The sequence below is a fragment of the Myotis daubentonii genome, chromosome 3 (assembly GCF_963259705.1).
Source record: "Myotis daubentonii chromosome 3, mMyoDau2.1, whole genome shotgun sequence".
Taxonomy (NCBI): Eukaryota; Metazoa; Chordata; class Mammalia; order Chiroptera; family Vespertilionidae; genus Myotis; species Myotis daubentonii.
Window position 1 is genome coordinate 5,817,233 of NC_081842.1, and position 16,098 is coordinate 5,833,330.

At 49.4% G+C, this 16,098-nt stretch overlaps 1 protein-coding gene across 1 annotated transcript in view; it reads right to left on the minus strand.

Annotated features, from left to right (window-relative positions):
• DSCAM (DS cell adhesion molecule) overlaps nt 1–16,098 on the minus strand; it is a 460,072-nt gene that overhangs the window by 42,045 nt on the left and 401,929 nt on the right. The window contains exons 25-28 of the mRNA XM_059685889.1: nt 15,773–15,871; nt 12,042–12,230; nt 10,594–10,884; nt 7,226–7,402 (exon numbers count right to left, since the gene is read on the minus strand). Coding sequence (XP_059541872.1) covers nt 7,226–7,402; nt 10,594–10,884; nt 12,042–12,230; nt 15,773–15,871 — 756 coding nt within the window. The remainder of the gene's footprint in view (nt 1–7,225; nt 7,403–10,593; nt 10,885–12,041; nt 12,231–15,772; nt 15,872–16,098) is intronic.

Sequence of the window (16,098 nt, forward strand, 5' to 3'; positions counted from 1 at the left end):
TTGGCTCCTGCTCCCCACTTAACCTTTCGGGTCAGGAAATGATGCCAAAACACCGCCAGGAGGGTCTAGTTGTACTGAAACGTGGAAGAAGGAATTTCAAAAAATACCAGTTGCTCACTCTCTGAATGCACAAGCAGGGCTGGGAAATGATGACTGAGGTGGATTTGATGATCAGAAGGTGACTGGTCCTCTGCCTGCAGGAGCACAATTTCATGTGGGGGGTGTGGGTAGAAGTGACACGTGAGGAGATGGGAGCCACGGAGGGGCAGGGTAGCTGACTACAGAATACTTTCCAAGAATTCAAGGGGGGAAGAGGTAGAGAGAAGGGCAGTAAGTTGAAGATATGCAAACTAGAAGGGAGATTTTTTTAAAATATAGGGGAAGCCTGAGGAGTAGTGAAAATAGAAATTGAAAAAGAAAGAAATCAAATATTTTTGATGGGAAAAATAAAATGATAAAGTAGCTATGGATACTCTGTTCATACATCTCCTGATTCTGTTTCATTGATAAACCTTTTTAAAAAAATATATTTTATTGATTTTTTTACAGAGAGGAAGGGAGAGAGAGAGAGAGAGAGTTAGAAACATCGATCAGCTGCCTCCTGCACATCTCCTACTGGGGATGTGCCCACAACCAAGGTACATGCCCTTGACTGGAATCGAACCTGGGACCTTTCAGTCCGCAGGCCGACACTCTATCCACTGAGCCAAACCGGTTAGGGCTGATAAACCTTTTTAAACTAACTTAATATTGATGAAACAGACTATTTCTTTTTTGAATATCCCAAAGTCTGAGAAAGTTTCACAGAAAGAAATCTGGAGTAGGCGACAGTGAGCTGGGCTCCCCGAGTTCCATCATCATTGATCTATAATTCCGGACAAGTTCCCTTCCATTCTCATGTCAGCAAAATAGGGCACAACGATGTCAGGCTTTACACATGACCTATTTGCACAGTGAGTAAGAGGCGGAGACAAGATAGTGTGCAGCACAGCGCTACGGAAGAGGAAGAAGAGGGGGCCCTCTGCTGATTAACTCACGGTTCAATGAGTTCCTTGGAAGAGGCATCCCCAGCCAGGTCAGGAGCATCCCAGCGTGGGTCCCTCCATCCCTGTGTTCCTTTTGTGGACCACTGACCATCGCTCCCACCGTGGGTCTGCACATGGCGTGGACGTCCCTACCAGTACGGTGGCACAGGGCACATTGCAGCAGAGAGAGGGCGCAGGGAGGCTCGGGCCCTGCACTGTGCCAGCGTCGAGAGTCTGAGCTGCCTCATATCTCACACGCTCACATATGTCTTTAAAAAAGAGGACTCTCAGTCACAGCCACATGATAACATTTTCATTTCTGAAGTGCTCGCTAAGGAACATGGAATGTACCTCAACTAGACAGTCACCTGCACACACCCTGAAAAACAAAAGGCCAATGGCGGGGATGGGGGGTGTGGGGTGTGGCAGACCTTACCCTGCACTTTAGCATCTATCAATCATTCTTATTTGCAAGCTTCCTCACAGCAATCCTTGCTTTTCCATGGGATCGAGATGGGTGTCATAAAGCAGCTATTTCATAGGGGCCATATGCCTGCATTTAAGTTTTGACAATATCGCAAAAGGACGTCCAATCATCAGCATGTTCAAATGAAAGGGGATTAAAAAACACAAAATAAATACCCGAAGAAGAAGACCATTGATACCTGCCACCTGAGAACACAAACACGGACAGGACAGACACCAGGCAGGACAGACCTCCATGGCTGACACCAGCTCTCTTGCTCCCGACAGGACACTCCCTGGTCCTCACTCACTGGTCCTTAACCCTGTTGTCACCCACTATTTCTTTGCCTCCATTCTCTAATACAGAACCCTTGTTACTTAGCTCTGCCTAACAAGTTTAGAGATTTGAAAGGATGGTTTTGTTAAGAAATTAAGCGAAGAAAGAAAGAACAGGAGGAAGGGAGGAAGGGAGGAAGGGAGGAAGGAAGGAAGGAAGGAAGGAAGGAAGGAAGGAAGGAAGGAAGGAAGGAAGGAAGGAAGGATGGGAGGGAGGGAGGGAAGAAGGAAGAAAACACAAAACCAAGAGTTTCAGAGAACATGGCTCTGAGCCCATCAAAACCACTTTGGACATTTGTTGGCTTGGCGATGAAGTCTCCAGGCTGCACTCCCAATTTCTTCACCCACAAATACAGAGCAAAAGTAGGTTTAGAGTTGTGAGTGTGTGGAACACAGAGTTTATTCTTGTATTATTACTTATTAACCATTGTATTATTTTCTACACAAACAACTGTACACCAACTTTTGCCCCGCCCTGTATTGTGTCTCCCACGCACGGAGCTCCTCGGACCGGTGTCCTTCATCCTCACTGACTCAAAGTCCACCTCAGGTCTGTGGGTCCTTGGGCTCCTGGGCGCACACTCCTCCCCCTTCAGATTCATCAAGTTCAGGCCATTACAGAGGAGGAGAGCTTTCACCTCAGTTGCAGAGCAGATAACTGACATCTCAGAACTCAGAAAACGCTGGAGACACCTCATGGCCCAGCCTTACACTGTGCCCGTGCAGAACCACGGGGCCGAATGCTCTCTGCGGATGGCCTTCTGGGCTGACCGGCTTTATAATATGAGGCCATTTCAAAACAAGTTTAACAAAGGGAAGAAGGGCATTTGCCACAGAAGCATGGTCACATTTTCTATCACCCACTGATCTTTACCTGTAGCTTATCTGAGGTCTTGGAAGTAGCTTTATGGCTTGGCACGTGGTGGCTGTGCCAACATAACCCTGCACCCTCTCGGGTAAACTCCTTCAAGGAGGAAGCTTTTAGTGATCCCAGAGTTGATTACTTGGCATGGGGATCACTTTTTTATAAGGTTAGGGCTGCTGGGATCCGTGGCCCAACCAGTTACTCATCCTGTAACCTTGCCCTTCAAAGGGTTTAGAAGTGGGAAAATCAGGGCATCATTAAAAGCAAACTGTGGCTTCTGAACTCCTGGATAAGGTTAGAGATGGAAAAAATGTAGCTCTCACAGACAATTTAGACGTTAGGAGGTCGCTATGCTCTAAAATTAGTAAAGTGCTCAGGAAGAGAGAATATAGGTTGACTAAATTGCTTGAGTCCCATTTTCTTTCTTCTCTCTCTCTCTCTTTTTCTCTCTCTCTCTTTCTCTCCCCTCTTTTTTTCCCTTCCTTTTCCCCCTTCCTTCCTTCCATCCTTCCTTAAAAAAACATATTGTTGTATCCACCTAACTAGGTTGCTTGTCTATATTGTAAAACATACCCTGCTTGTAAACATTTAGTCATTTCTAGCAATCAAAGTCAGCAGTATGAAGTTGGCCTCGTGTAGTAACTTTAACAGTGCCCATTAGTAACCCCTACAATATTTGTCTATAATCCAAATTTTCTCATTCCCATTTTTGATCCTGATTGCTGATTGCTCAGACAACTTTGACATATTAGAAATGTCCTTATTTTGGACAATAAAAAATATTGTACGGAGCAACTCCATAGACGCTGCAAATACATTTGAACTCATTCTGACCAAGGCACAGAATCTGTGCCTTATGTGGGTCAGGTTGTAATTGGGCGATTCTGCTAGTGAACTCTGTTTAATACAGAGGCACCTAGGATATTAAACTCTGTGCCTGTAATTTCCCTCCCTGTTGTTAGTTAACATCTCAGGGCCCTGTAGGACTAACAGACAATGGTCCTTCTGGGGCAGGGCCTGGCTTTTGCCCTGGCCTTTCAGAAAGTCCTAGCCACTCTCTCCTATATGGGACACTTCTCACAGTCACAGGACCATGACCCTGTCCCTCACAGGCCTTGGTTCACAGCCACAAGTGGCCAAGGCGATAGTTCTGGGACAGAGTCTTCGTAATCTTTTCTTTCTGGGACCTAGTCAAGCCCGGGGGATAAGTAGAAACGGTTAAGAGGATTTTCCTACGGGGTTTAAGAAATGTTGCATCTGGCACATGGTAGATAACAACGGTTTGTTGAATTGAATGTGTTTGAGTGCATCCGCATTAAAACTCGCCCTCAGGAAGCGGATGGAACTGGGTCCGGCACTTGGCATTCTCGCTGCCCTCCTCTCAGAGCCTTGAGGTGGAGCCTTTGTTAACACGTCAAAAACGCAAGTCTGCAGAGAGATGCCTTTGTCCCGGGCAAGCGGCTGCTCCTCGGCATCCCTCATGAATGCGTCCTCTCTGCCACAGCAATCACTTTCTTCCTCCTGAAACCCTGGTGCAGGCTCTGTTTTTTTCTCTGGCACAAAGGGAACAACCGTTTCTGGGGAATGAAAGCCCGCACTCCCTGAGGTGAAGCATTGCTTTCCTCACCAAGACCCTCTACAAACCGTGGCGTCCAGAACTAGAGGTGCCTGCAGTAAAAACGTCAGTTCCAGCAGATTTTCTGGACAGAGCCCTTGTAAAGCTGTAACTAACTTACAGGAATGATGAAGAATGAAGGTCAAGGGGGCACGGCCCCCCATCAGACTAACCCAAGTGTCCCAGCAAGAGCCAGCAACAGCTCTACTGTCTTTCCTTGCTCTCGGCAAGGAAAGTGAGGCTGGGCGCTGAAGTCAGAAGTAGAATCTACACTAATAAAAGAGAAACATGCAAATTGGTGTCACTCCACTATGCCCACCAGCCAATCAGAGTGGCTATGCAAATTAACCCAACAAAGATGGTGGTTAATTTGCATATGCAGGCACGGAGCAAAGACTGAAGGCTCCGGCCAGAGTGAAGACTTAAGACTGAAGACTGAAGACTGAAAAGGCTTGGCTTCTCCCCTGCAGCCGGACCAAAGGTCTGGGTCCCGGGTGCCGGAGGAAAACTGGTGCCGGCAGCCAGGGGAAGGAAGGCCTATTATGCGAATCTTACTGCAATGGGCTGCTAGTCTATATATATAAAAGCCTAATATGCTAATTGTCCCTCTGACCATTCGACCATTAGACCAGTCTGATGCGCACTGACCACCAGGGGGCAGATGCTCCAACCAGTAGGTTAGCTTGCTGCTGGGGTCCGACCAATCAGGACTGGGCGAGATGGGCTTGACATGCCCTGGAGCCCTTCCATGGCCCCAATCATGCACCAGTGGGGTCCCTCAGCCTGGCCCGCACCCTCTTGCAATCTGGGATCCCTCAGGGGATTTCAGAGAGCTGGTTTCGGCCCGATCTCCACAGGTCAGGCAGAGGGACCTCACTGGTGCCTGAATCCATGCACTGGGCCTCTAGTAGCTGGGAAACAGTAGCTGGGAAGGAAGGAGGAAGCGTGGGGCCAAGGGAGAGACACAAAGGTGAACTTAGCAGATGGCTTTAGTGTTGGGAAAGATTGCCTCAACTTTAACCCATTTATCCAGACCCTTACTGTGTGTATAAAAAAATGAAATATGGGCAATTCATAGTCTTCTAAACGCAACCAGGCTACCTGCATGTCACAAGAACAGACCCTTCTTGTCTGTCTGTTGTTGGCTCCTCAATAATAATGTCCCTCATAGTCCAGGAGACTGTTTTCTGTGAGAGAGGGTTTGCCACACATCCCTCTGGGCTTTCAGTGGCAAACACTGGAAATGAAACCCAGCCCAGCTCAGCTTTTGCTGCATTTCTCAGCACACCGGGCAATGATGTATTTTCGTGGTGCTGTATCGTGGAGCTCCCAGCTGACCTCTCCATTTCTCCCCATTAATCACTCCTTGTCTTGTGCTTATGTAGAACCTGGAGCCCCATTTTAGCATTTGTGACATTTTTGGTTCTATTCCCAGCAGATGCAGTGTGTCTCCCACCTGCACTAAACCCACGCTTCCCAGGCTCTTTGGTTCCATGTCTGCACATCAAACATCTGGGGCAGGGATAGGGTCTGTGACATCATCAGGTTGGGGGTTAATGCATTACAGGGCCTGTCTCAATGAGCTTGGGGTGCGTCGGAAGCTTCGGGCTGCAGAAGATTTAAACGGAAGGATGGTTAAGTGTACAGATGGAGTGCAGGGCACTTCAAATACTGTAACTATTGGCAGAGTGGAGACAAACTGGTGGCAACATGTGTTAGAGTCACATAGAGGGGAGAGTGGTGGGAGGCAAAGACAGGCGGAAATGTCACCGTGTCCTGCTGCTCTAACTGGATGGTGGTCGGTTTAAGGTTTTGCAGAGGAGTGGATGTTTTCCACATGAATCCTCAAGGTTCAGGATATCACAGATGTGGTTTTTTGAGGGGGGAGCAGGGAGTGTAATCCCAGATGTGTTCCTCAAATGCCGCTTTGAAGAATACACAGAGCCCAGCGCTATGGGATCCCCACTGCACTGACCACACACGCGAGCAACTCGGAGAGGCATTTCGCCGAAAGGCGGCCCGTGAAACACTCTGACAGTGCAAAGCGGAGGGCTGGGCCGCACTTGTCCAGCACAGGTTTTGTGTCTTACAGAACTCGCTGTCCTCACACCGCAGAGCAAGGGCAAGCGTGGGCTGTTGGCCAGGCCTGGACGCAGCCTCCGCCCAGCTCAGCAGAGCCGGGCGTCACAATGGTGGGGCCTGCCAGCCAGGCGCTCACCGGCCTGGGTGCCCGTTCTCCAGGATTTGTCCTTAGTTAGAGAGAAACTCTTACTCTGCACTTCAGCTCCAATTTCTGATTCAGAAAAGTGTTTGTTTTCTGCCTTGTCATGCTCTACGTGTACCATCAGCCTTCAGTTTCTACTCCTGCCTATAAAACAGTTCCCATCCTGCCCGGCCCGGGTGGCTCAGTGGTTAAGCATCAACCTAGGAACCAGGAGGTCACAGTTCCATTCCCGGCCAGGACACAGGTCCGGGTTGTGGACTCGATCCCCAGTGGGGGCTGTGCAGGAGGCAGCCGATCCATGATTCTCTCTCATCACTGATGTTTCTATCTCTATCTCTCTTTCCCTCTCCCTTCCTCTCTGAAATCAATGAAAACATATTTTAAAAAATAGTTCTCATTTCCAGAACACATCTGACAGGTCTTCTCAGAGGAAGCCTACTTGCTGCATCACTGGCCTTGCTGAAAATGAATGAAACTGGGGTTGAAAACTCATGAGGAATCACTGTCTTTGCCTACGCATGTCTGGGGTTTAGGAGACTGACTGTCACTCCATTTCTGAGCGACTGAGCAGTAAGGTTGTGCGACTTTTCCCCCGAAGGCTCTGCAGTCTTGCTGTAGGGTCATCACAGGGCCGGGCAGGGGGGACTGGCTCAGGGGGGACCAGTCGAGTGACCGCGGGCCTGGGCCGGACTCACCTCTCAGCCTCTTCAGCCTCTGCTCCCGCCTGCGCCTCCGCACCACCAGCAGGAGCACGAACAGCAGCAGGACCCCGACCAGGATGCAGGAGATGGTCACCAGCATCTTGAGCCCCGCGTTGGTCGTCAGCCCTTCTTCGCTTTGGACAACGGACTTAATGAGTGGAGGGATTGTACCTGAAAGCAGGGCCGTGATGTTAGGTGGCTGTTAATGAGGTCGGCATGGCGGAGTTTTAGGGATGACGGGTTATAACGATCGCGCCATGTGATCCGAGGTGTCGGCGGTGATGGGGGGTGAGGGGAGTCTTTATCTAGGTTCTTGCTGACTGATCTACTCGCTCACGCCCTTCCTTCCGCCTGATTTGCAACTTAGTCTGCGGCACATCAGCTCGGATCGGCACGAAGGGCAAAGCGCACTGCTTTGAAAGAGACTTTGTTTTGCAACGTCCTGCTGGCTGCAGAGAGTAGCGCAGTGTCCAGGCGAGATGCTTAAAAAAGCCACATGCACTCCCTTGGCCTGCAGTGCCACCCCTAGCACCACTGAGAGAGGCCAGTTTGTAAGATGGCACATCAAAGAAGGAACAATAGTCCTGGCAAGTGGACAGAAGCAGTCGGCAGGGAGACTGCACCAAACACCCCGGCTGAAAGATGCCAAGTCCCCTTCCATTTGGTGGTCCGCTTGCTTTTTATCACAGGTGCAAGACCAAGTGTACGTTAGAAACTCTCATTTTAGGTAAAAGAGCTACAGACAGCTTTTCAGAGGGGAGCCATCCAGGTACCCAACGCAGGCTACTTCTGGACCAGACACTTAAGCAGCGCCGGGACATTCAGATTATTTAGAATTATAAGGAAACACCGTAAGCTGCTTTCTATGAAGAGGCCGAATACAATGGTGCAGAGATGCAAACACAGGCATCCTTCTTTATGTAGCACCCTCCATCCCACTGTATTCTCCATGTCAAACAAGGGCCAGGAAGCCCGTCGTTTAGAAAAAAGTGCAATAATACACCTTCGCCTTGAACAATCATGACCGTTAGCTTGCACTTAGTAGGCAGGGCAGGGAGGACAGAACCCAGTTCTCTATGTGATCAGGACGCATGTCCTTCCAACCTGGCAGTGTTTGGGGCTGGAAACCGAAGTCTGCAAATGCTCAGAGCCCAGGGAAGAGGCACAGAAGGGATGCGGGTGAGGGTGGGTCCGCAGAGTCAAGGCAAACACAAGAAAGAGCAGAGGCGTTTGGCGAAAGAAATGGCAGAGGAGAGAGGCAATAAAGAAATGCAAGAATCTGAAACCTGACAGGTACAGATGTGAGGCTCATTGTTAATGGTTGTTTTTCCCAAAGTGGAGAGAATTCTTTGGGCGGATGTGACCTGAGAGATATTAAAGCTCCGTGTCTACGAAACTGGTTCAGAGCAACCCGTCATCTTTCGCAAGGAAAATAGAAAAATGTACTCGTATTTCTTAGTGTTATAAAATCATTTCCGACTTCAGGAAATTAAATACAGCTCACAGGACTTTCTCATGATTATAATCTAAGATCCTGGATAAGTGAGAGCATGGCATTTTTTATGTGCAGAAGACACACTTTTAAAATCTGCAGAGCCCCGCTCGAGTGAGAACCAGTTTCTCATTCTGCGCGCGAGCGGTTTCTAATTAAACAATTCGCTGCAAACACATCACCGACCGGGGCATTGACTGCCTGGCGTCTGCACAGATTACAGAGAAGCTGCTTGTCCCTGTGATTATCGGAAGCCAATTACTGAAAGTCAATAATCGAAAGTGAGAAATCTACTTGCTACCTACATGGGTCCCTGCTAGCAAAGGACTCAGGGGAAGCCTCAGATACTAAGGAAAGTGTCCGTAAGTGTCCACATCACTTATTGTGTAAACCAAAGAAGTAAACTGTGATGGGCGGGGAGCATGCGGGAAGCGCTCCTCTGCCGGTGGGATGGGGACGGCTCTGAATGATGTCGCGTGTAACCGAGGGCTGGGAAGCTAGAGGAACATCAGCCCAGCAGGACAACGGTCACTGTCCAGGAGCTGGGCGGCTGTCCCAGGGCTGTGGGGCAGCGTGCCTGGCACAGGTGGGCCCAGGCTGGTGCGGCCAATACCGGACAGCTGCCACCCGAGGTCCTTCCTACATCCGTGGGCCCCAGGCCTGGAATGATGGAGACGCAGCCATCGGCCGTCATCCGGGACAATCCAAGACAAGACGTCCAGAGGAGGGTCCCAGGCCACCTCACCTCATTCATGTCCTTGGATTATTTCTGAGGGTCCTCAGGTTCATGGACCTTCTTGTCTTAGGAGAGGATAGCCTGTACCCCATGGAAGTTACAGAGCTTTAACGAAACAAGGTCCCAAGTGCACATAGCAGAGGAGGGAACACCCCTTAACCTGCCCTGTGGTAAGTCAAGTATTGGGGTGCTTGCTCAGGCTCAGACTTTCTAGGCTAAGTCACCCACCACCGTGGTCTGCTCTGATCCGTGAAGATTGGACAGAAGGCGCTGAGGAGCTAAGCCAAACATTCTGACACATTGCAGCCGGTTTTGTCTTGCCATTAAAGCCCTAATTCAGCCCCTGAGGGGCGTCCCTGCCAGGTTGCCGGAAGCAGTGTCAACGTGCTGCTCCTGGGGCTTTCTAAAGCTCCCCAGACGCAGGCCCTCAATGCCGCCACCTTCCAGCTTCACTGGGTTGGGCCCTTGTTCAAATACCAATAAATGGCCCTCGAATCGGAGTTGCAGAAATCAAGGCTAACGATACATCAGTAACGATACAGCATCACAAGATACCTCACCTGGTTTTCAAAAAGCTCATGCAAACTTCCTATGTCTCTGTGTGTGTCTGTATATGTATGTGTGTGTATGTGCATGCATGCACATGTATTAGCATCCTGTGACATAATTCTATTCCCATCAGTGCCTCTATTTCTGCTCAGTGATTAACACAAGCTTGTTTATCATGAACTGGTTTTGCACATGCAGTTTAAGTGCTTAATGAGAGCAAAACAGAAAGTTGTATGTGGATTGGGATGGGCGTGGAAGGGGTGGGAGACAACAAGAGCAATGTTAGCGCACAGTCACAGACAAGGCACAGACCATGTGGGAAGAGTCCTTCACCCTGAAGAGCATCCTCCTCACCAAGACTCCCTAATGTCAGTCCCCTTGGCCCTCGTCCCTTCTTTCTGGATGACAGCCCTGGTCATGTGGGTACAATGAGCTAGGGAGCCCTGGAGGGAGGGGCACTGAAGGCTAATGGAGTCTGTGGGCAGGGGTCACTCTGTGCCAAGGATGAATGTCAGATGGGAAAGAGACAGTGAGCACGTGCACATGTCCCCAGACACAGATAGGAGGGCCGTGGAGCCAGCTTACTGCCATCGTAGTTGAGCGTGGCGAAGTTGGCCTGCTTCTCCGCACAGCCCGCGCTGTTGCACACCCTCATCTGCAGCTCGTACCACGTGGCTTCCTGCAGGTCGTACAAAATGTAGGACTTGGAGAGAGAGGTCCGCTGAGCCGTGGTCCAGACCGTGGTCCCAAAGGGTCTGTACTCGAGTGTGAAGGAGGTGATGGGGCAGCCGCCGTCATTCCAGCCAATGAGGTTCAGCCTCACGCGTGTGGTGTTGATGCTGGCAAAGAGCTCTTGCTCCTTCGAGAACTGGGGCTCTGTGGGAGGAGGCACAACGGGATCAGCTCATGGGACAGCGAATGAGAGCCGCCAAAGGCGTCATGTCCCCCGCAGGCTCCTTCCTCCACCTAGGCAGGGGGCTCAGGACAAGGAGGGCTCGAAGGCCACTCCCAACTGGTCCACCATGGATGGGGTCCTGATGGCTCAGTGGGCTGTCTCCTGTAATGACCGAGGTGTGAGAGGGAGCATTAGGTGGGTCAAGGCCATTTTCCTCTATCTTCTGGTTCCCTGAAGAACAATGCAGTTTCACATATGCGTGTCCTTGAGTGGCTCCCAAGGACCTTCTGCAGTGGGCGCAACTGTCTCCGGGGGTGACCTGACTCCAGAGAAGACAGGGTTGGATTTGGGAAATACCAACAGGGGTCCCTCACTATCCGAATGCTTCATGCTGGAGCCCAGAGACCTCGTGGCATTTCTGCAGAAATCAGTCCCTCATCATGCGAACCCTCACCAGGTTATCTGAAACTCAGGTGCCCAAGAACATCTCCACCTGCTCGATTCTCGCGCCCCTGCCATCCAGCCCACAGCACTGGTTCAAATGCAGATGCCAGGGAAACCTGCAAAGACCCCCTCTTTACCTCCTCACTTACCCTCCCCTACAGCTATGGCCCTCCCTCATCCTGGGGTCCCAGGGCTGCAAATTTCACCGTAAGATGCAGTTTCCCTTGGGGTTCATCTCCTCGAAGGTCCATGTTTCAGATTAAACCCCCCCCCCCACTTCACATGAAAGGTTAACAATCTATCCCAGTCACTTCCCACCTGAAGAGCAGGGTCTTTGAGGAGATATGAAAGTTACAGACAGAGGGTCTGGGGTGAGAAAGGGAGAAGATCACACTAGAAGGTCAAAGGGTAAATATCATATTTCATAGACACTTTATGTTGGCACGAAAGCCCTTGCTTTTCAAATGACACTTCTTTTAGCTGCAGATGAGATATTAAAAAAAATAAAAGAACCAGAATACTCCATAAGGACGAGCCATCCCTCTCATTACTCTGTAACCCAGTCAAACCCATGTTGGGAATAACAGAGTTTAAACACACAAACAAACATGCAAATATGTGATGCATTTGTGATGCCAATGTCCCCTTCCATCTGGAAAACAAAGGAACTCCAGAAATAAGAAGGCATACGTACCTTTCCCTAATGTTTTCGCTTCTATGATTTCACTTATGCGCCCGGGGCCCACTCCATTTTGCGCGGTGAGTGTGAACTTGTACCAAGTACCGCATTTCAGGTTTTCCAGGCGATAAGAACGTTCGCTTGGGCTGATGGGAAAGCTTCCCCACTGCTCACTGTTATCCTCCGAGTATTGCAATATGTAACCTTCAGAAGACAAGAAATGCATTCAAAAGAGTGTTATTTGTTTCTACCAGCAGTTGGTTTTTGTTTGCATTTTTTAAAATATATTCTTTTTAAAAAACATATTTTTGTTGATTTCAGAGAGGAAGGAAGAGGGAGAGAGATAGAAACATCAATGATGAGAGAGAATCATTGATCAGTTGCCTCCTGCACGCCCTTTACTGGGAATCGAGCCCACAACCCAGGCATGTGCCCTTGACTGGAATTGAACTCGGGACCCTTCAGTCTGCAGGCCAATGCTCTATCCACTGAGCCAAACTGGCTAGGGCCAATGTTTGCATTTTGACAGGAGTTCTCAGAACACTCACATCTTGGGAGAAGATTGGATCTCTTCTGGTCCCAGGAAAGTTAACCCAGGCCTGAGAAGTGCCTGGTGATGTAATGATTAGTGAAGGATTTAGGCCACACCCGGCATTACTATGGTGGCATTGTTGGGTGGTGTGGTGAGAATAAAACCACTTTCTGTCCGTTCCCTTTTAGGAAGTGGACTGGGCAGAGGGAAATGGACACTCAATCCCTAAACAGCTGCCCTTCAGAGCCTACACACCAGATCCTTGGGCACGAGCACGGTCTGAAGCTGATTTGTTGTTAAGAGACCAAAGCTCTGGGAAAGGGATATATTATCAATGGTGGTGGGGATCCTCTCTACCACCCTGTACTCATTCACAGCCACCCAGAGAATCGGCTCCGAAGCCTGCAGCCCTCCCAGCATGGCGATGGGAACCTGGCTGCTCCTTGGTTTGAAAAACCCCTCTAATACGTCACATGTACTTTATGCACCTTTACTTCTGCTACAGGTAACAACAACTGGCCATTCCCTGAGCTCTAACTATGTGCGAAGCACCGTCCTCAGCCAGTTACTGACATTACCTCGTGTAACCTATGAAGTAGTGATTAGTTCCTCTAAGGCAGCGGTTCTCAACCTGTGGGTCGCGACCCCTTCGGCGGTCGAACGACCCTTTCTCAGGGGTCACCTAAGACCATCCTGCATATCAGATATTTACATGACGCTTCATAACAGTAGCAACATGACAGTTATGAAGTAGCAACGAAAATAATTTTATGGTTGGGTCACAACATGAGGAGCTGTATTTAAAGGGCCAGAAGGTTGAGAACCCCTGCTCTAAGGTCCAGAGGAACACTCTGAGGTCCAGAGAGGTTAGGTGACCATCCCAGGGTCTGACAGATTCAAACATCAATGTCAGAATCTAAAGCTCATGCTCCTTGCCCCTGTGGTCACTGAGACGTTCCTCCTTGGTATGACCTTCATCCCTGTTACCCCAACCACTTTCCTGGGGTGAACAAATCCTGTCTGCCCAGTCCCTATCCCGTCTCCTAAATGGTCACACCCAGGCAACCAGGGTCTAGCCTGCCTGGTGCTTGGTGTCCTTATATCCATCTTGCCCATGAACTCCATTTCAACACTGGCAAAGTGCTGCTCACTTCCACACTCCGGAGCCGACTAAGCCCACACTGGCAGCATCATCATTTGTCCAAGCTTGTCACATGGAGATCACCATCTCTGACTCCTCCTCCCAAGTAATGTCAGTATCTTCCCTACTCCTTCCTCCTCACCTTCCCTCTCACCCTCTGCAGCCTTGGTGTCCGTCCTCTCTCCCGAGCCTCATTTTTTCTTCTGTGCCCCTGATCTTCACTCCTTGAAGCTCCTTTGATACCTGACAAATCTGGACAAATCAGGTGCCTGATGGGTCTGTGTGCGCCTGCTCCCACCGTCATATCCTGACTTCCGCTCCAGCTCTGTCCAAACCGCCTCCTTGGTGCCCTGCACATCATGGCTATTGGGCTCTTCTGAGCTCCTCCATCTCCACCACTTACAGGAAGCTCTTCTAACCTTTGGTGATGGGAACCCCCCTGCTAATGGCGTTGGCCACCACTGTGTTTGGGGGATCCCTGGTTGCCTTTTCTTGGAAACTCTTCATGACTAAAACCAGCTTCATCTCTAAGCCCTTCCGCTGGGGCACCCCTGTACTCCCTCTCCCCATACTCCCTCTCCCATGCTCCATCGCCTTCAGGACCAACACTTCATTTTCTTCCCTTTCTTTCATTTCATTTTAGCCGAGAGCACTAGGGCCCCTTGAACTCTTCCCTCAGTGCCCCATTCCCCCACCCCTGCCCCCCAAAAAAGGTTCTCTAACAGCCTAGAACCTCCGGTGTACCATGTTTCTAAGGAGGCTGTTTGCAATCATCTTCTGACTTCCTGCTGCACCTATCCCACCAGTCACCAGCTCTTGTCATCTCTGATCTGCTTTTCTTCCCAGCTGCCCAGAGTCACTTGAGGAAGTCATTGTGCTGTGATAACTGTGACCACTACAATCTGTGCTGTTTAGCTGCAGCTGGGGCCACCCTCCCACTTGGCAATGACTTTGTTCATCTATTAATGACTCTCTGTGCATTCACACGGCAGCTGTTACAAATCTTACCCACACTCCTCAAACCCACAAATGATCCTCACCCCTAATCATCCAACTATTTTTAAATAATAATCTCACCTCTTTCTTTCCTAAAAAAAGGGAAGATCCTCCCCTTCAGCCGGAGGAGTGCTAATAAACGTTGAACAACTGGCTCTTGGGGGGGGGGGGAGGGAAGAGTCCTGTTTGGTAGCATTTCTCATCTGTGTGGTGTGTAAACACCCAGCCTGGCTGCAGCCTGAGTGCAAAGCTGGGAAGGGATGTGGCACCCAGCTCGTGCGCTGGAAGGAGCTGGGAGCAGGGGCTTCAGCGTCCACTGGCTTCACCCTAAAATGACCTGTATTTCCAGTTGACATCTCACCCTTCCTGCTTTCTCAGAGGGAGAATACCCTCTGCCTTTGGGAATCTGAGCCTTCCATCCTCTCCCACCCCGTCCTCTTTGGTCAGTCACTCAGTCCTCACTCTGTGCATCTGCAGCCTCAGCTGGGATGTCTCCCTTTCCTTGGTCTACAACTTGCTCAGAATGATGTTTTCCAAACTCCACTAACGCTAGAATTACCACACTGTCTCATTCCATCATTACAAACCTCCTTTATTCCGTTCTACTATGCACTCATTGCAAAATTTCTGGACAAATCAACCATTTTCTATCTAAACTCTAAGTTCTCCAACATTTATTCCTGTACAAGAACAGTAACTGTGGTTACTTGAATGAATGATTGAGTACATGAATGAATGAATGATATTGTGTTGACAACATGGGGAGGAAATGGTATGCGGAATCTCAGGGGGGAGGTTAGCACATTTGTTTTTGCTTTCTATTCTGCATTTGTTACTCTTTCATTCAGACAGGAGACACAACGATGATTTTGCGAATGGGATTCTGTGGGTGAACGATGCATTTCAACAAATACCATCACAGTAGATGTGGTTTCTTGTGGAGGAAATGGAAGAATTCATCAGAGGATGTATTTTGGGGAGGAATAAACATAGGATTATTGGATGAGGATGTGTCACTTTACAGCCTGTGGATAATGACAATTAATCAATGATGGTGGACAACCTATTCCTTTTTACCTCTGATAGAGCTGCCCCCGTTGTCCCCAGGGAGCCAGGAGAGGGTGATGGAAGAAGATGTGGTTTTGGACACTGTAAGCCGAGGCTGATCTGGTGGCACTAGACAGGAAACAGTTGTTAGAAAACAAGAATTAGTTTCTCACATCTTTAATCTTCCTGAACAGTCATTTACCAAGTCACGTCTATCAGCCATTCATTAAAGAAGTGTTCAAGGTTGCCAAAATATGCAATTCACTTCTGTCAAGATGTCTATTTAGTTGATATCCTGGGCTAAAGAGATAGAGCAGAGTGAATCTATTATTTAAAGGAAATTCAACGACATTTCT